Source organism: Balaenoptera acutorostrata, chromosome 1, assembly GCF_949987535.1.
Source record: "Balaenoptera acutorostrata chromosome 1, mBalAcu1.1, whole genome shotgun sequence".
NCBI lineage: Eukaryota > Metazoa > Chordata > Mammalia > Artiodactyla > Balaenopteridae > Balaenoptera > Balaenoptera acutorostrata.
Genome location: NC_080064.1, coordinates 920336 through 941093, shown reverse-complemented (window position 1 = coordinate 941093; position 20758 = coordinate 920336). Strand labels below are relative to the sequence as shown.

The following is a 20758-nucleotide window of genomic DNA, read 5'->3' as shown; positions in this document are numbered from 1 at the left end:
GCAGTTTTAAGGTGCTGCCTCTAGAAGTGGAGAACCTAAGATCTCTTGCGCCTGATGGGATACCTCCATTAGGGAGAAAACAGTGCTCCCCCCGGCTGGGGCAGAAGGCCATGTCCAGGTGTTAACTTCCATTGCATCGTTGTCGGAGAGCTTGTCCTCCTGGAATGACGTGTGGGAGCAGGTGATTAAGGGAGTGAAATTTCTTCCTGTGGTCCCTTGACGATTTCTAGCCAGTTAGGGATTGCTTAGAGGGCCTGCATGGTTAACTCTGGAGCTGGCCTGAATCAGAACCGTGGCCAATGCCGTTTGTGACTGTGAACCTCGGGTAGGTTGTGACTCCTTTTCCTCCTGTTTACTGTGTGGACAATCGGTTGAACCTCCTCCTAGGGGGTGGTGAGGACACATGTGACATTACACGGCAAGGGGTCCTAAGTCAGCTATGACCTCAGAGTAGATTGTGAATCACCTTTTATGTGATTTTGAAGCAGTCAGGAATCCAAGTGGTGAGCCCCTGTAGGCTTTTCTGAGCCGGCCTGTGAGGCTGGCCTCGTCTGTCTGTCGTTCGTTTAGACTCTGGTCTCGGAGGGTGGGGCCACAGCGACTTTTGTCCACAGCGGATGCTCGGTAGACAGGGGTGAGGAAGACAAAGAAGGGGTCTGTAGAGCGAAACCAGGAGCGCTGCTGATAGAGGGAGAATGGCCCCAGTTCCTGGACTTGGCCTGGGTGCCACGCCTGGTCGGAACGCAGGCAGGCCGCCCCGTTACCCGCAGCAGAACCGCTCAGCAGAGATGTTGGGTGTCGGAAGAATCACAGAGCTGTTTTGCAAAAGTCAAGACATATTCAGAAGAAATTAATATACTTTGATGAGTATGAGTCATGCTTTTACTTTCTGTAACTTTTGTGGGGAGATGCTAGCTGTAGGCTGTCTGAATTGACGGTTTTGAGAGGAGCAGCTTAAGGCAGCTCTGCTCACCTAGAACAAGACCTCGGCTCCCTGGGCTGTCGCTTAGGACGTCTCTCCCACTGTCAGCAAGGGTGTAGTTATGCGTCCTGTCCGTAGGGGTTTCTCTCTCGTGGCCCACTTTTCACATCACGGACAAACCTTGGCTGCTGCCTTCAGGTGGGAAGACAGAATCCCACAGCCTCGAAGGAAGCAGGGGAGCCTGAGCTGCGCCCGGCTCGCGGTGGAGGAGACGCAGAGACGCGGCAGGGGCTGCGTGTTGGGCGGGGCTGGGAGATGCTGGGAATGGGGTGGGGGACGGAAAGCACATTCCTGCCGCTCCTAGGCAGGTGCCAGCCAGCAGAGGTGGGCCCTGGGCAGCACGGAGCTGGGCAGCAGGCGGTCTCTGCCTTCCCTGAGCCCCCGCCCGCCCCCCGCAGCACTGCCCGCTCGGGCTCCCTTAGCTGCCACTGTCCGTGCTGCCAGGGCCCCTGGGTCTTCTAGGCCTGCTCCGGTGCTTTGTTAGCTAGAAATGTGAGGTGGACTGAGATTCACATTCCCTTCTAGTTCAAGAATTTTTCTTAACGGGCACGAAATAGTATTCGTATGATAGCTTAAATAAAATAAGTCTGGGTTTTAAATTATTCAGCACAGTAACAGTATGTTTGCAGCTTTGCTTTCAGCACCATACTTCTTATCAGATGTTTTAATGTGTTCTGAAATATAAATTCTTTTTTTATATAAACTTATTTATCTATTTATTTATTATTTATTTTTGGCTGCGTCGGGTCTTCGTTGTTGCGCGCGGGCTTTCTCTAGTTGTGGCGAGCAGGGGCTACTCTTCGTTGCGGTGCGCAGGCTTCTCATTGCGGTGGCTTCTCTTGTTGCGGAGCACGGGCTCTAGGTGTGCGGGCCTCAGTAGTTGTGGCTCACAGGCTCTAGAGTGCAGGCTCAGTAGTTGTGGCACACGGGCTCAGTTGCTCCGCGGCGTGTGGGATCTTCCTGGTCCAGGGCTTGGAACCCATGTCCTCTGCATTGGCAGGGGGATTCTTAACCACTGCACCACCAGGGAAGCCCTGAAATGTAAATTCTTTATAGTAATTTTCAAATGTGACATTGCATAGCAACCATAAATAGTTTGCATATGATGGTAAAACTAAGTAGTGCCTTCTGCATGACGGGTTTAGGTGAACAGACTGCGGAATTTTCGGCTGTTGATGTTGCTGCCTGCTTGATGAGGCACATCTCTGTGGAGGGAGGATGGAGCTGGCCTACAAAAAATGTGTTTTTTACTTTTTGTGCTCTGCAATCTGTCCATGGGGCTGGAGTACTTTCCTGTTGTTCTCAGGTACATGGTTGATTTTTTTTTTTTTAATTTTTATTCATTTATATTTATTTTTGGCTGTGTTGGGTCCTCGCCTCCGCGAGAGGGCTCTCTCCAGCTGCGGCAAGCGGGGGCCACTCCTCATCGCGGTGCGCGGGCCTCCCACCGCCGTGGCCTCTCCTGCTGCGGAGCACAAGCTCCAGACGCGCAGGCTCAATAATTGTGGCTCACGGGCCCAGTTGCTCCGCGGCATGTGGGATCCTCCCAGACCAGGGCTCGAACCCGTGTCCCCTGCATTAGGCAGGCAGACTCTCAACCGCTGCACCACCAGGGAAGCCCCATGGTTGATTTTTAAAATTTTATTTTTTATTTTTTGGGCTGCGCCTCGCATCTTGGAGGATTTTAGTTCCCCGACCAGGGATCAAACCCGAGCCCAGCAGTGAAAGTGCCAAGTCCTAACCACTAGACCACTGGGGAAGTCCCGGTACATACTTGATTTTTTGTTAGGCAGTAAATCCCTTTGGATGCATTTAACCCTATTATGACCCCACTCACTCAAGGACTGGCTTTGGGTCTTGGGAAATCAGGGAAGCACGTGCTGGAGTGGTGTTGGAACCATTCACAGGGCATCAGACAAGACACCAGCATGGTACCATCTTGGGGGCTTTTCCACTGCCGTGATGTCTGGGTTTAGCGTGGATTTCCTAGAATGACACATGGGTTCCCAGAAATTCAGTTTGAGTGTATGTGGCGTTTGGCTATCAGTGACTTTATGAAGTTATGTGTAGGTTCTGTTGTGATTTGAAAAGTATAAGAACCTTTATTTTCAAAAGGTAGTAAACGGAAGTGAGACTCTTCTTCCCTCTTATAGAACATCAGCTGGGGGCCTCGTAGTGATAAGACCTTTGTAAGGCTAATAAGTAAATTCACTTTATGTGTAGATTATATCTTGTATCTTTTTTTTTTTCTATTTACAGAACTAATGTACGATCGTTGTATAAATTTAGTTCTGGTAAGAATGATTACATTTTTTACATTGTCCTAGTGCTTTAGGGGATATGCTTAAATTGGAGTTAAACAGTAATTTAGAAGACGATTCTACTACGTTGTCCATAAATGTAAAATGTGAAAAGTAAAAGTGTCTTATGTGTGCATTATCAGTAAACACTTAACTAAGTGAGGGGCTGTGAGTTTTCTTTTAAAATTTGCATCAGAAAATTGAGAAACAGGAAAATCTCGTGAGGTATCTTAGATGTTGGGGACAGACTATTTAAATCATTGCATTCTAGTAAAATGTAACACACACATGTCAGTTTTAAAATAACGTGTAAAAATTTGCTGGATACTTTAATCCAGAGCCAGACGGGAATTTTGTGTGTAACTAGGCCTCCTCTCTTAGACTCCATTACCAGCTGGTCACCCATATTAAAAACTAGTTACGGTTTACTTTGTATTGAATATTCTGATATCTGCTACTTCTTAGAAGCTGATGTAATGTTTCATCAAAACTTAATTTTTTGTCACTTTTGAAACATACCAGCCTCCATGCTCAACCATTCAGTTGTTTAGACAAATTTGGGAATTTTGGGGATTGACTCTTTCTCACAGACAACCAGCTAACGTGGCAGCGTGATCCATGTCAAAATACAACACGATCTGCTTGTGAGATCTCTGTGCTCCTGTATTTTTAAAACTAAGAGATATAGAACAGATTTCATACATACTTGTAATGTAGTCAAACAATACCAAGAAGTAATGACTTTTAAAAAAATTTATAAAGAGAATGTTCAAACATAGATTACAGGCAGAATATTATGAAATCATCCAGCTCTAACAGAATTCTGCTAGTTTTGTTTAATCTCCTTTCTTCCTATCAGAGTGTTTTAAAGGAAGTCCCCAAATCATATCATTTCACTCATAAGTAAGAAGCATTTCTCACAGTTAAGGACTTCAGTTTCATTATGACACCGAATGAAAGAGCAGCAGCCCCTTGTCATCAGATACCCAGACGATATTCAGATTTTCCTGGTTTTCTCTGTACATTTGGATTTTAAATCAAGATTCAAGGTCTCTAACATTTAAACAGAAACTATTCTAATGGAAAATTGAAATACATAATAAGTTAAAAAATAGTATAAGGAACTCCATCACCAAACTAAAGCAATTACCAACTCACGACCAAACTTGTTCTTCTGTGCTCTCCCCTGTTTCCCTCCTCGGTTGTTTTACAGCGAATTTCAGACATGTCATTTTATTCTTAAATCTGTCAGGGTATACCTTCCCACGCCAGGGAAGCCTGCGGGTGTCGTGTGGTGGAGTTGTCCCGCGCTCTGGGGATCTGCCCTCACTGCTCGGGTTTTGTTAAAGCAGCTGTGACCCAGGAAGGACTTGACTGCTGTCCATCGCCCTTTGGACTTGTGCTGTCTCGATTTCGGAGATTAACTTGGATTTAGGAATGGAAGAAAAACCAGAAAAGCTGGTGAAATTGATTCAGATCCCTCATGCAAACTCCCCTCTCTCAGAATGCTCTTTTGTCTGGAGGTGAGGTGCGGTACTGGTGCTCGTGTGGCCGAGCAGGTTGGCAGACTCCTGCCCCCATGGCGCGGGGTGCTCGGCGGGGCTGCTCGTGCCCCAGGACGTTGAGCGCAGCACGGGCACCGGTGGCTGGCGTCCCGGGCCGCCCTCCTGTGGGTCGTGAACCCACATGTGCGTGACGACTGCTCTGTGGGGGGTGCACTTCGTAGTCTGATCCCTGATGACACAGAAAGGCTTACAGAGCCCTTTACAGTTGTCTTGTTAGTTTTCTTCGCGGCCCTGCGGTGTTGGTGCTGTCATTCCTGTGGTGCAGTCAGCAGACCAGAGTGGAAGGTGAGCGGGTGAAAGCCACATTCCTTGTGTGTGGCGAAACCAGAACCTGAAATTATATTTTGATGCCATCACTCCATTTTGTCCTTAATATTAGCCCGTGTCATTGTTAGTGACTGGGTAATAACTGGGGCGCTGGGAGCCCTTGAAGTGTCCTTCCTAGACTTTACAGGGGTCTTGATTAGAGGGGCGTGGTGCTGCATTAGTCATGAAGTACATTATATCACAAATGTGAAATATTTAAATAAAAAATTATGTTAACACTTTAACTTACAGAGATACTGGGTATAACCTTAAAGTAGGGGCAGATCACTTCACATACTTGCTTTTAAGATACTTAAATTTCTGTGGAAAGTATTTCCAAAACAAGCTGTAAATAAAAGCTGGTGGCAGATGTGGGTCATAAAGAACAGAAGTGAGACTCTCAGCAGGTCCTGTCTTAGTGGATTAGACTGGTCAGTGCGCTGAGTCAGCATGGCCAGTGCTTAGCTGTGACTTTGGCCCTAGAGGAGAGAAGGAGCCCAGGCCACGTAAACCTGATGGTGGGCTTCTCAGAGGCTCTGGGGGACTAAGGATAGTGAAGAGAACAGCAAAAGCAGTTACATGTAAGTAAGACCTTTAAAATGTACATTCATTTTTTGTGATCAAAGGAATATAAGCTGCATGTCCAGTATTTGGAAAATGAAGAGAAAAATATGACCAATAATTTTAACAAAAATGCTGTCTTATTACATGTGTTTTTAAATTAGGTATGTTTTTGGCCTTCTTAAATAGCTAAAATTATTACACACAAATTTGTTTTTCATTTAGCATATAATGAGCATTTTTCTAGGTTTTTATACTATCTCCATTATTGTTCCTAGTGATATGTAATAATTCACCCAGTAAACGGTTAACATTTACTAGTTTTTTTTTTAACTGAAAAGTATGGAGGAAGAATTGTGAATGCTTCTTGGTTCAACGGCCCAGATAACCAGTTAACTTTTTTGGAAAAAAAAAATATATATATATATATATGTATATACACATGTAATTTTACATATATAATTTGTCTTTTTTCCTTATATATATATGATAATGTGAAAAATCAAAGCTGCCCCATTCGTGTGTATTTCCCCCCCAAAATAGCCATTAACATTTTCTTGTGTATATAGAAAAAAAGATTGCTTACATTAGCATAGATGTTTATTCTTTTTATATACACAAAAGGAGAAATATCATTTATATATTTTTCTGTACCTTGTCTGTTTCATTTGCTGTTATCTTCACGGAAGAGCATTTGGGACGAACTTGTAGCGTGTGGGAATTAGGAACTTCTTGCTTCCCGTCAGTCCCGCTCTGTATGTGAGTGTGCAGGCTCCTTGCTGTCCGTGGGTTGCCGACTTCTCTTTGGGGGAGTGTTGACCGCTTGGTCTTGTGTGATGGTGGTGTTGCCTGGTCCCTTCACACTCATCCTGTGAGGCCAGTTCAGTGTCCGTTAGCTCGGGGCACGGGAGGCTGTCCGTCGTGGATGTGTGTGTGCCCCACAGAGGAGGTCCCGGACGGTGCCACGTCAGAGCAAACCCCAGTGCCCAGAGGGCGACGGAGAGGTGAGCGTGCTGGAGTGTCCCTCCGTCGGTGAGAGGCCAGCTGCAGACAACTTCTTTTCCAGATTGGATTTTAAAAAATACACCTTCAACATGTGGAATAAAGAATGTAGTTGAAAAAAAATTTTAAATGTCTACCAGTAGGTTTCTCTTTCTGACCAGACTGTAGAGATCAAAAAGGGCCATTCAGGACACTTATTTTTACTGGTAGTAGAGATATGAATACCCTTTTCTTTAAAAATTAATGGATACGAATTTTGAGTCTCCTGATTGAGACTTGAATGTGGACGCTGATCGTAGAGAGAGCCGTAATCAAAAGGCAATATTAATAATTTATGTTACTTAATGATGAAAGAGAAATAGATCTGGTTTTGTTCTCTTTGCTTGTGACTAAAGATTAAAGTCAGCAAGTATTGGTATTATTGCTTCTGAAATTTTGAGAGGTAACTGAATTGGAGCTTCTCATTTTAAAGATAGTTAAGTTTTCAATAAATTAATTTCTCTAGTTTAAAGCAGTACAGCTGGGTGATTATCATGTATTAATATATATTCTTTCATAATATGTAAAAAAAGAGCATCTAATTAAAAGAAATATTTAATTTTAATATCTCAGGAGCTATTCCATCTAATACTAGGATTTGGATCTTTACCTAAAGACCACCTAGCATCTCTGAAAGTTCTTTCTGTTTATCTCGATCCTAGGAGTTTGTTGGTTTTGTCCTTACTTTAAAAACTAGCTTAGCTTTTTAGTGTTTAAATTAGGATCATACATGGTTTGTTGCCTAAAACTAACCGTTTAATTCAGTGTACCTGATGACAACATTAGCTGTTAGTTTTCTTCATGTTGATTTTGGAAGGATTGAATGAAGTAGCTTCTCCACAGACTAAGAACAATTCTTTAACGTGGGGGTGGGGAGTGTTACTGGGATGAAACTGCCCCCAACTCTGCCAGATTGTCCTTATAGTATAATTTGATCACGTGTGAAATGCACGTGCGCTGCAGCAGGCCGCTGGGGTTGGCGGGGAGGATGCAGGGCCGTCCATAAGCTCAGGAAACGCATCGGCACAGCTTTCTGTTTTAAAATTATTTCGTGTTCTCTTGGCACTGTTATTATTTCATACGTTAACATTCATCAGCTGCAGTCCTCAGAGTTTGATACATGAAAATGAGAGAGAGAATTAGCCCGGTTATCACATAGGGTAACTCCAGCCTTTGCTCCCTTTGTCCAGGGAGGCGCCAGGGAGTCTGCGTGGGCGAAGCTTGCCCGGGCTTACAACACCCACTTGAAGTAATGCCTCTAGGAACGGTGGTGTCACTATGCTTGCCTTCCCGGACAGCTGGAGTGGCAGACCCTGCCTTTGTCCTCCGAGATGCCTCAGCTCCACGTCAGGGCCCCACCCCGTTAGGCCTTTCCTGGTAGTTCTGCAGACTTTCATTTAGGGTCAGCCCGAGGGACTTGATGCCTCTAGAAGCCCAGCACTTCCCCTTCTGCTTCCTGCCCGGCCCACCCCGGCAGCTAATGGCATTTTGTGGCTGTGAATAGACGTGGGCTGGTGGGTGCAGGTGAGGGCAGGAACCAGGAACTTATTAACACATACTTTTTAAAGATGCTTTTTATTGGGAAAGGTATTTTTGTTTTCTCAATAAGTATTCTGTAATATAGACCATGTAACAATTATTTTGAATGCTTTTGTACAGAAAAGGAAAGTTTATCTAGACTGGGAACTAACAACTATGTTTCTTGGGTCATCCAGATAATTTCCCCCAGATGTGTTTCCATTTTAAGAAAATAAATAATTACTGTTAATTAAATATCTGGTATATATTATAATAACCCTGTGACTTTCACACAAAATCTGTGATGGAAGAATTCTCCCCTCTGTGTTTGCATAGGAAATTGAGGCCCTTGCATAAGCTGTGTTTGCATGTGGGGGCTAATTGTATTCTTAAGTGATTAAAAGATGTTGGTAATTGTATCTTCGGCTTTGTGATAGGTTGGTCATAGTTAGGATTGACTTAACAGCTATGTTCTTGGTCAGAAATGCAACCCCGAATTACGACATTCCCTTGGGAAAATAAGTCTCTTGTTTAATAGGATAATTGTGGGGTTTTTTTTTGTTGTTGTTTTTTTAATTAATTAATTAATTTATTTATTTATTTATTTTTGGCTGTGTTGGGTCTTAGTTTCTGTGCGAGGGCTTTCTCTAGTTGTGGCGAGCGGGGGCCACTCTTCATCGCGGTACGCGGGCCTCTCACTGTCGCGGCCTTTCCCGTTGCGGAGCACAGGCTCCAGACGCGCAGGCTCAGTAGTTGTGGCTCATGGGCCTAGCCGCTCCGTGGCATGTGGGATCTTCCCAGACCGGGGCACGAACCCGTGTCCCCTGCATTGGCAGGCGGATTCCTAACCACTGCACCACCAGGGAAGCCCCAGGATAATTGTGTTTTGACCTTGATTTCAGGAATACTGTCTAATGAGCCTGGGGGTGGGGCAGGGTCAAGAGTGGGCAGCAGGGCTGCTTGTACTGAGCCTACTTTGGCCTGTACCTGTAAGGACTGCAGTGTTGCTTCTGAGTCTCATGGGATCCCAGAGCCCATTTTGGTGGGAGAGTAAGTTGTCCTGAATCAGAGGCCTGTTGGACACCAAACTGAGTCTTTTTATAATCGCTGTGTGGGACTTCCCTGGTGGCGCAGTGGTTAAGAATCCACCTGCCAATGCAGGGGACACGGGTTCGAGCCCTGGTCTGGGAAGATCCCACATGCTGCGGAGCACCTAAGCCCGTGCGCCACAACTACTGAGCCTGCGCTCTAGAGCCCGTGTGCCGCAACTACTGAAGCCCGCGTGCCTAGAGCCTGTGCTCCGTAACAAGACAAGCCCGCGCTCGCCGCAACTAGAGGAAGCCCGCGTGTAGCAACGAGAAGACCCAACGCAGCCAAAGAAAAAAAAGAAAAATTAGAATCACTGTGTGAACATTCTGATGTCTTCTGGGCAGTCATGGGTTCAAGATCATTGACATGGCTTTGAGGTGCTGGGTTGCCAGGTTGCCGCTGTACTCTATTTTCTGAACTAACTACCCCAGGGTTTTCATGTGAGAGCTATTCTGAACGTCAGTCTTAGGTTCCTAAGTTTATAGTGAAACCCAAATCCTTCATGAAACCTGCTTCTAAACAGATTTTTCCTTCTTCAGCCCGCCACCACCTTTTGAATAGTCTATTAGATGTTGTCATTGAACAAAGCTTGTGTATAATAGTAATTATACTTTGTTAACCCAGCTCTTGTAGGCATTTTATACCTTCTTATGAATGCTAAAGAAAGGTACTCTGATTTGTAATGAAACCATAGCTCTCAGAATTTCAATTTCCTTTTCTCGCCTGCTTCCTTAAATTACTCAGTCATTGTTTATTTATTTTTTGTGCTTTTCTCTTTCAGATCTAAGATTCTTTGAGGTGGCTTTGAAGAGCACTAAGATTAGAAGATGAGTGAACTTGACCAGTTACGGCAGGAGGCCGAACAGCTTAAAAACCAGATTAGAGTACGTAGCTATGTGTGCTCAGTTTTGTTAATCATTTGGATTTCAGATGCGATGTTACCATTTTAAGGAAAGATGGGTTGCAGAATACAGACTATTCATTGTTTTGGATTGAAATTGAATCTTAATTGGCCCAGGATGTAGAAATTACAGATCCAGGTATTTGGCCTAGTACATTATTTTCAGGATTTTGTTTTCTTTCTTTCTTTTTTTTTTTTAAACATCATTATTGGAGTATAATTGCCTTACAGTGTTTTGTTAGTTTCTGCTAGTATTTTGTTTTCTAGCATATTTTCACTTCACTATACAGCAAATGTTTCCATAGAATTTATAGACATCTTTCTGTACCTTTTTTCTTGACTTTGGGAATTAGCTTTGTGACATTCTTTTGGTCACTGTATAGAGTGTGTTATTCACTTCCCCCACTGTGACTGCTAAGTTGAGGGCCGGAAACTTGTTTAAAAATAAGAGTATTAACAACAATAATAAAAAGTATTTTAAGTGCACGTGATGTGTCCTTAATTTTGAAAAAAGGTGTTTCCTAGGGATGGTTATGGCTGTTAGAGCACTAACATCTATCTTCAAATAGATGCTCTATTCAAATAGAGCATCTATTTGAAGATAAAAACAGCCACGTATCATTCAGCTGTCCTGTAGAAAGTAGGATAGTTGCAGAGTTCTCAAGCGTTACCTCCCAATCTGTCACTGATGTTTATGATGGTGCACTGCAGAACCCATGAACTTTTAAAAGGGGATGCATACTAGGTCCAACTTTAAGTATGGAGCCTAATTATTTCCTTTTAAAAGACCAATTATATGTTCAGAAAGCCTAGTAGTAATTGGAAAGAAAGATCAGCATCATTTTAGCTGACTTTTTCTTGAAGTTGAGAAAAGATAATGGAATTATCTGAGATCTACCACCAAAGAAGAAACAGAAAATATCCTTTTACTGTAAGAATTTCAAATCTTAACATTTAAAAGATACAATATAGCTCAATAAAAATAAGGAAGAGTTAGTATTTTTAATGGTTTGCTCTGATCAGATTTGTTTAATACATCCAGCCACACTCCAGAATATAGAAATCAGAATTTTTGTTTTTCTAGCAACAATAAGTTGTTGTTTATAAGTTGTTCATAAATAGTGGGTTCAGATCTATTCGTAGCAAATAAGAGAGTTCATATGGCATAGGTAAAAAAAAAAAAAAAATCCAAATTTGGTGGAAAAAAAATAAAGGCTGAAAGTCAACGTTGCATCTTTTCTTCCCATTTTTTAGACCTGTTTTCTGTAAAGCACACACAGCCCTCCTCTTAGGGGACAGAGCTGTCGTGTGAGCCACATGTGGAATTTAAAACTGTAAAAAGAAACTGGTAGAATTAATTTTTAACAACTGTATCTAAACCAATATATCTAAAAGATCACCATTTTGATATATAATTAATAAATACATTTACTTTTTACACTCTTTTTTGGTACCGAGTCTTGCCAATTCAGGGTCTCTTACGTGAAATGGCCTCAGCGTGCACCCGCGGCATCTCCCGTGGCACCTGCTCCACGTGGGCCATCCCCAGGAGAGTGGACGAGCTGCACAGCCATCTCCACACCCATCTGCACACCCAGCTGTCTGAGTCCATTACATCAAATGGGAATGGAAGACTTTCTTTAACAAAGGAAAAAAACACCCTTTCCCCCCCGATTACCCAAGGAACACATGCTTGTTAAAGATCGTAGGGCGCAGCAAATCAAACAAGAGATGGTAGATGATTCTAAGAAGGGTCGCTTGCTTTATTAGGTTGGTCTTTAAGCTGAAAGACCCCAGAGGGGACCGTGTCATCCTACTTTTGATCATGTTTGTGAGGAAACACGGGCTCTCAATGGGATGCCGATTGAAATATGGCATGTCTTAAACACATGGGCTACCAATGGATGAAGGGGAACTCCACGAAATGTACAGGCGCACATTTTTTTCAAAGTGACTGTGCCGACCTTGCAAGTGAACAAGATGGGCCGAGTGACGCGTGCGGGCGCTTGTCTCCAGCGACAGCAGAGCCGGGGTGGTCAGTGCAGCCTTAGTGGGATGGGCCTGGCCGCGTGCTGCCCTGTGCTGGACCGACATCCAGCCGGGATAAGGCCTGACTGACTGTGGGTCTGTATGTGCTCCTCTGGGTGAGGGGCAGGAAGGCGACCTGCTGTCTTCAGTGACTTTTCTCAGCACAGACAGTACAGGAGCCTTGGCTAAATAATAAGCCATTGTGAACATATCACCAGGCCGTTAAATTGGAATTTAATCTAAAAAATGTTGAAGCTTTCTGTCTTTATTAAGCAGTTACAGGGATGGTTTCCATTAGAAGACTTCTTTCTACAGGGTGGGAAGTTGAATCGCTCTGAGGATGCTGCACTCATTTACATTGAGCACTTGTTGGCTAAACTGAAGGCTGAATTAGCGTTCCCTGTGTTCAGTGTTTAAAAGGACTCTTCTCTCTGTCCTCTGTGGTGTCGCTGCAGTCTGCTCCGGACATTACGAAATCCACTTTAATCTCTGGACGCTAACCAGAGTGCAGCCACTGAAGTCCCGTGGTTTACTTTCTCCATTTAAAACACTCTTGTTAGGGACTTGCCTGGCGGTCCAGTGGTTAGAGCTCGGGCGCTTTCACTGCAGTGGCCCAGGTTCAATCCCTGGTCGGGGAACTAAGATCCTGCAAGCCACGTGGCGCAGCCAAAACACAAATTAAAAATTCTTGTTATTCTTGTTTAAAATTGAAAGCTGTGTATCATATCAGTAAGAATGGTACTCAGGGCTTCCCTGGTGGTGCAGTGGTTAAGAATCCACCTGCCAATGCAGGGGACACGGGTTCAACCCCTGGTCTGGGAAGATGCCACATGCCGCAGAGCAACTAAGCGCATGCGCTACAGCTACTGAGCCCACGCGCCACCACTACTGCGCCCTGTGCCGCAACTACTGAGCCCGTGTGCTGCAACTACTGAGCCCGTGTGCCACAGCTACTGAAGCCCGTGCGCCTAGAGCCTGTGCTCCGCAACAAGAGAAGCCACCGCAATGAGAAGCCTGTGCACTGCAACAGAGTAGCCCCTGCTTGCCGCAACTAGAGAAAGGCTGCGCGCAGCAGCGAAGACCCGACACAGCCAAAAACAAACAAATAAATAAATAAATCCCAAATTTAAAAAATGGTACTCAGAAATAAATATTGAACTCTGTAAGTAACTGATAGAGTCCCTGATGGGAAACCTGCTGCAGTGGGTCTCCCCTCCTCTTGGTCTTGACCCCAAATTTAGGTGCTGGCACAGAAATAGCTGATTATATAATTTTTGTGTTTTAATTAAATAAGCAGATTTAACTAAGCAGAATGGCTTCTAATAGGATAGTTTGAGTTGAATTTGGAATCTAGCTATTTGGTCCCTCTATAATCACCATCTCGTTGAATATACTCCCTGTGCTGGGCTGGTGAGTATTGGCACCAGCTTCGTGAAGCAGAAATAATTAGCAGTGAGGCCGTTTGCCCTGGAGGGGTCCCTGGGCCCTCCCACACGAGTGCTCACACGCGTGTCAGTGAGAGCAGGTGGTCAGATGACGACACAGTGGCAACGTTTCTATTAGAAATTGTCATAATTTCCTTTGAAATTATTCCTACACAAAAAAACGTTTTAGGCCCCATCCCTACATTCAAATTTTGACCCTCTTAAAGCTATTGTCTCATTTTCCCTCAGAATGTATGGCTTTCTATTTGTAAAAATATATACGCTGGGGCTTCTCTGGTGGCGCAGTGGATAAGAATCCGCCTGCCAATGCAGGGAACACAGGTTTGATCCCTGGTTCCGGAAGATCCCACATGTCGCGGAGCAACTAAGCCCATGCGCCACAACTACTGAAGCCCGCGTGCCACAACTACTGAAGCCCGCGCGCCTAGAGCCCATGCTCTGTGACAAGAGAAGCCACCACAGTGAGAAGAAGCCCGCGCACTGCAACGAAGAGTAGCCCGCTTGCAGCCACGAAGACCCAACACAGCCAAAAAATATATATCTATATATATATGTATATATATACACACACACACACTAATTTGAGATTTCAAGATTTTTTTTCTAGTAACTTGGATCACTTAGGAACAATGAAAACATTTTAATTAGCTTGAGTAACATCCCTTTGTAGTTCTCACCTGCTTCACAAGGTCATTTTATAGGTAAGAAAACAGGTAACAGGCTGCCAACAGCCAGAGTGTCTTACCTGAATTTGGTTGTGTTGACCCCAGATCCTTTGCTCTTTTGTGTAGACGTTAGCTTCAGGGATTGTTTAGCTTGGAAACAAGAGGCTTAGTTAACACACTCTAGAAGAAAAGTTCTCTGGGCCGGCCAGTCAGTGCTTTTTAGACGTTGTTTCTGTGGGCCCCACGGCTCCTGGGATGGTAGAAGGAGCGAGACGCACGTGCAGGTCTGTGGGAAGGTGCCGGAGCCTCGCAGGCAGGAGAGGAGGCTCTGGGGGCGCGGGGGCGCTGCGCGTTAGACGGGGTAGTCTGCAGGCCAGGCATGTACTTGTGTGTTGCTGGTTCTCTGTTGAGTGTGCTTGGGACTGTGGGTGCGCGGCTGGGGGCGGGGGGCGAAGGAAAGGGTCTGAGCTCTCCCACCCTGGTGGAGGCTCTCTGGGACTGCAGTGCCAGCACCTCGGAGTGACTGTATCTGAAACAGCACTAATTCCCTCTTTATCATTGTCTTTCCCTAGGATGCTAGAAAAGCGTGTGCAGATGCAACTCTCTCCCAGGTAAGAGCAGTTTGTGCAGAGTCGCTGGCCTGGCCTGGAGGTTGGTGCTTGTGGTGCCTCCACTTGGGACCTCTAGAGGGAGCGCTCTGATTCTCTCCTGTGCACAGTGAGGGTGTGGGGCACTGCTCGAAGGGTTCTCCTGCGCAGGCCCTTACCACGCTAGGCGAGGCCATGGTGCGTCGTGGATGACAAATAATGTCTCTCGAGCCTTCTTGCGGAGGCCGGAGTTGTAAATGTTACTGCAGTCTCGATACAGCTATTTCAGAGTTCCTCTCCCTAGCAAAATCTGCCTCAGAACTTCGATTTCTAAAGTCCGGTTTGGCAGATTCTCAAAAAGTTAAACATTAGTCATGACCCAGCAGTTCCACTCCTAGATGCACGCCCAGAGGAGCTGAGAGCTGACGCTCAAACAAGCCCGTGTATGCGCGTGCTCACGTCGTCTCGGTTCCCAGCAGCCAGAGCAGGAAGCAGTCAGATATCCGCAGGTGGAGGAGCGCGGGGACAAAGTGTGGCCTGTCCACGCGGTGGGACATTACTCAGCCATAGAAGGGATGAATATTGTGACATGGCGCTCAGTGAAAGAAGGTCATATGTTGTCTGATTCCATGCATATGAAATGTCCAGACAGGTCACCCTGTAGAGACAGAAAACAGGTTCATGGTTGCCCGGGGTTGGGAGGAGGCCGTAGGGAGCAACCACTTAATGAATATGGGGTTTCCTGTGGGGGTGATGAGAACGTTCTAGAAGGCAGGTGCGTGGCTGTGCTAATAGTACATACTCAGAGTTACATACGTTCAAATGGTGCGTTTCACCTCACTGAAAAACAATATTTTTGTCCAAAGAATTGAGCAGAAATGTGAAAGTAAAATTATATTCCTACTTCTGTTGAGTATGATTTTTTTACATTGTCTTAGCGCTTTAGATGTTATTTAATTGGGGTTAAACAATAAGTTAAAGAAAAATTAGACTGCATAGAATAACCTGCATTTGAATCTCAAATGCACTTTGGACTGTACGTGTTTTTAAAACCCATTATTGTGATACGCTTATTCCATTTGTCAACCCAGAATCATTAACGTCAGGTTCTTGTATGTTGGAGTGAACAGCAGGTTTGTATGTATAGTTTTGTGCCCTAAGCTACAGAGTACAGAGGAGATTCCATCGTTGTCCAGCTCAGCGCACAGCCTGGTCGCTGGACAGTCTGTAAGGCTGGGGCCCTGTGTTAGATTGTGACGTAGGCTGACGAGGCTGTAATTCGGAGGAAACCCGTGAGGGACTGACGCAGGCCAGGAGGAGCTGGGCCGGGTGGCCAGCTAGGGAGACAGCAGAGACGGGAGGGGAGGAGGCTCTGGGCCAGCCCCATGCCTGCTACGCACGGTGGGAGGGGACGGGGGTCCTGGAGAACAGGTAGAGTAGCGGACTTCCGAGAACTGGGAGAAGGAAGGTAGGTGCCCTGGGAGAGAGGAGAGATCGCAGAGCGAGGCCTGGCGGCCTGGAAGGGGCAGGGCAGGCGCAGCCGAGGCCAGGGCGTCGGGGCCAGGGGGTGGGGCGGGCTTGGAGGGGAGGGGCCTCGCGGGGAGAGCACGCATCACACGATGTTAATTTGCAGTCACTTTTATTTTTAAGATCACAAACAACGTCGACCCAGTGGGAAGAATCCAGATGCGTACCAGGAGGACGCTGAGGGGGCACTTGGCCAAAATCTACGCCATGCACTGGGGCACGGATTCCAGGTGTGTGGGGCATGGGCACACGTAGCGCTTGACACGTGCACGGAGGAGAAAATAACCTGAACTCATTGGCTGTGACTTGTAAAGAAAATATTTGGCATTTGCATCAGATGTGCGAGCAGGCCAAGACAGCAGCCCAGGTGCCCGAGCTCCATCTGTGTTCCCGCCTGCCTCGGCCGACCGCACACCGTCACCTCCTCACAGCCCTCCCTTCGCCTTTGTCCTCCCAGCTCCGCGGCTCGGCGCCCATGCCACCCTGGGGAGGTGACCTGTCCTCTGTGCCGTGGCTCCTCTTTCCAGCCTGTTCCTCGTGGCCTCTTGGCCACACCCTCTCCTGGTTTCGGTGCCCCAGCTCAGGGATCAGAAGCCACTTCCTGCGGTGTCCGTGTCTGGAGGGTTAGAACAGCGACTCGTGTCCCAAGGTTCCTGCATGAGTCTGAGCTGGTCGTTGCTGCTGTCACCGCCTCTCCCCGGCCTGTCTGCCCCACCTCCCTTTTTTCTAGCCTCTCACTCTTTCTACCTTGAATTCTGCCCCGTGTTCAGACCTCTTTCTAGGCTCCTCATCTCCATCGCCCTTCCAGTCCCTCCTCCCCTTGCCCTTAACCTGCAGCAGCATTGAAATGAAATCCATTCAGCTCTTTTCTGTTCCTCTTTTAGAGGCTGCTGGGAAGTCTTTCTCCACTTTTCCACCCAAATAATTACATAAAATGCTGTGTGACTTTGTGACTGTAACATGTTCTTTCAAATAGCTAATGTGATATTTCAGATGCCTTTCTTAGAGTAGCATTTTTTTCATGTTTAATTATCAGAGAAGAATTGTCTGCTTGGTTGGTTTTTTCTTTGTTCCTGAAATTGCCTGCTTTAGAGTGTCAACAGCTACAGAACAAAAGAGTCTATTTTTAGTTTGTTCTGTAGAGTATCCCATATAATTCCAAATGCAAATGAGAGCTAACTTAGATCATTTTAATGATGGCAGTAATCAGAAAGAATAAAAATGGAAAAAGAAAGAAAAATGCCCTTACTAGTCAATCCACCTTAGAATTTATTGTCAAAAGTAGATGGTAACCAAACAGTATCTTACCTTTGGGTCTTTCCTCCATCTGTGGGAACATCAGTGTCCTGATTAGACAGGATGTTGGATGGATAGTGACGTGTCACTTGTGCCCTGAGAGGTGACCAAGAGCTGTGTTCAAGGAACTAAGGCAGGTGTGTGGCCAGAGCTGTGGTGATGTGGAGAGGGGCTCAGGGGAGGTCGGGGGCCGGCAGCACCAGATCTCACAGGCGTCCCGATCACCGCTGCCAGGCTTTGCGTGCCCTCTGGTTCCAACACGAGTTCTGCCTCAAGAGCCCTGTGGTTGAAGGAACGAATGCAAAGGCAGGAATAAGCAGCACCACATTCCGAGTCGTGGTCACCCCTGAGAGAAGGGGTGATGTGGGAGACCCAGGAGACGCTGTTGGGTGTTGCGTGGGTCTTGTTCTCTTTCTTGGACAGCGTCCTGGGTACATGGGCATTTGTTTTAAAGCTGCTCTTCAAACGACAGTTATTTTTATAATGCCCTTATATGAGAGCTGTATTTTACAATCATAAACAAGGAAAACAAAAAATGATAACCAAAGAGGATCTTTGCTATCCAGAGCCCTTCAGAGATTTTTTTTTTTTTTTTTGTAGATAGCCGTGTTTTCTGGAGAGGTAAAATAGGTAAAATTTTGCCTATTTAAAGTCGAAAGAAAGTTTATTTTTATTTTGGATGTACATTTTGTTTAAGGTATCTTCATAAACAAAGGTAATTGTACAACCTTTTTTCATGATTCAAGGCTATAATTTGGGAATGCCAGTTATTTGATCATGTTTGTATAATTCATGGATACTCTCAAACTATTGCACTGATTAGCAGTTTTCTTTTAAAACTATAGAAGATGCCCACAGTGAGGTTTGTGTATATGCATGTGTCAGTACATATTATGTATGCATTTATAATATGTTTATCAATACGTTGTAATTTTTTTATACTTAAAGTCTACTTTTTATAACATTTGAGAGTCTCTTTCAGTCACATGAATTAATGCTAAACTTCCCCCCACCTTTTAAAATTTATTTATTTATTTATTTTTGGCTGGGTCTTCGTTGCTACGCGCGGGCTTTCTCTAGTTGCAGCGAGCGGGGGCTACTCTTCGTTGTGGTGCGCGGGCTTCTCATTGCGGTGGCTTCTCTTGTTGCAGAGCACGGGCTCTAGAGCGCAGGCTCAGTAGTTGTGGTGCACGGGCTTAGTTGCTCCATGGCATGTGGGATCTTCCCGGACCAGGGCTTGAACCCAAGTCCCCTGCATTGGCAGGCGGATTCTTAACCACTGTGCCACCAGGGAAGCCCTATCTCCCCTTTCTGAAGTCTGCTGAAGTGTTATAATTGAGAGTGAAATGCTGCTAACCCAGCGAGGCTTGAGAGTCCTCCCTCCTCAGAGTAAATGAAGGGCCTGAGGCCTTTGGATCTGGACTTCTATCTACTTAACCCCTGTTTTCAGTGTCCTGGAGCCCTGGGCATCCTCCTGGCTCTTGACTCTGTGTTCTGGGTGGGTGGCACCTCGGGGGAACTGAGAGCTCTAGGAGGCAGAAGGAACCAGGTCCCAAGCGGTCGTCCTACTGGGGATTAAGAGGTGTGTCTTTTCTCACCTTCTGGAGGATCAGGGGCTGCTTAATGTCTCTCTAACCCTGGGGCGCGTCAGCACATAGTAAGCTTTCCGACCAGGCGGCCTTTCTAGAGGTGACCCTCCCGGAGGACGAGCTTCTTTACGTCAGCTCTGATGTTCATCCAAAGCCTGTGCTTAGAGGAGCCTGGCGGAAATAGAGCCGCAGAGCGACCCTGGTTCCGATTACGTGGGGTCTTTCAAGTGCCTAATATGTTTATAACTGTACCTCGATGCAGGGATTTACTTTAAGAAATTGCATCCAAAGAATAATAGGATGGGAGCCTGCACGTAGTTCAGTTCTGGGATAAGGTTTTCATGCAGTGCTGAGTACGTATTTATTCCCTGCCAGACTCATTGCTGGCTCCCTGAGAAGCGTGTGCATCAGAGCGTAGAGTTGGATGAAAAGGACCAGTCGTCACAGGGATTCGAGTGATTTTACCTCCAGGTTTTGACCACTTCAGGAAGCCAAGTATATTGCAGCTGAAAGGGTTGAGACCTGTGTTTTGATAAAATCTCTAAAACTGAAAATCCTTCTCCTTATTTACCATGCTGACACGTATCTCTGCATGGGATTATGGGGAGAGCCTTCTTGCCGTTCCTCGAAAACAGCACAGTCTGTAGAACAGAGTTCCTTAGGATATCTTATGAGTAGCGGTGGTTCCCTGAATTTACTCTCACTTGAAATTCCTTTGCCCATTAGTCATGTTTTCCTTTTGCAGTTTCCTGTCTTCTTTCTGCAAATACAGACAGAGCACCTTTTCAAGACACAGATCCCAAACAGCACAGTTGACCAGAGCAAGAAAATTGTTATGAAAAATATTCATGATAGTTAACTAGTCTCTTCTGTGGGACCAGGCACAGCTGTGCTTTAGATTGTCATCTCTTTGCAAAGCAGGTGGAAAGGGAGTGCCTCCTTAATGTTTGTAAGAGCCTTGCAGTCCCATTTTGGCTCAGTCTGGGAAATTTTCATGGGGTATTTTTGGTGAGAAATGTCTCAAATTTTGAATATCTAAAAACTTACTAGTCCTTTATATTTAGGCTTTCTACGTGTCAGGATGGAACAGAAAATTATATACTAAATATTTTCTGCCACCTTTGAGTCATGAAAGAAAGATCTGTAGGTCTCAAATATGACTTACGGTGAACAGAAAACAAACAGAAGCAGTTCTAGGCAACCAGCTTGTCTCATCTGACCAGCCGAGGGACTGTGGCCAGGTCTTCACCTGAAGACAAGCACGATTGAACCTGAGCTGTTATCGCTGGGAATATTTTCTTTTCATGCTTTCGAAGTTGGTCTAACAATTAGAACCTTTTTTTGGGCGGGGGTCGCTT

The 20758-nt window shown here is 45.6% G+C and overlaps 1 protein-coding gene and 1 pseudogene across 5 annotated transcripts in view; one reads left to right on the top strand and one right to left on the bottom strand.

Moving 5' to 3' along the window:
* The window catches only part of LOC103003625 (iron-sulfur cluster assembly enzyme ISCU-like), a 53395-nt pseudogene extending 48425 nt beyond the window's left edge, over positions 1-4970 (bottom strand).
* GNB1 (G protein subunit beta 1) overlaps positions 1-20758 on the top strand; it is a 92816-nt gene that overhangs the window by 56049 nt on the left and 16009 nt on the right. For 4 of the 5 annotated variants that reach the window (XM_057550297.1, XM_057550299.1, XM_057550293.1 and 1 more), the window contains 3 exons: positions 10144-10246; positions 14974-15012; positions 16639-16745. In XM_057550297.1, coding sequence (XP_057406280.1) covers positions 10190-10246; positions 14974-15012; positions 16639-16745 — 203 coding nt within the window. In that variant the 5' untranslated portion in view covers positions 10144-10189. The remainder of the gene's footprint in view (positions 1-10143; positions 10247-14973; positions 15013-16638; positions 16746-20758) is intronic. The other variant, XM_057550309.1, reaches the window with a different exon arrangement.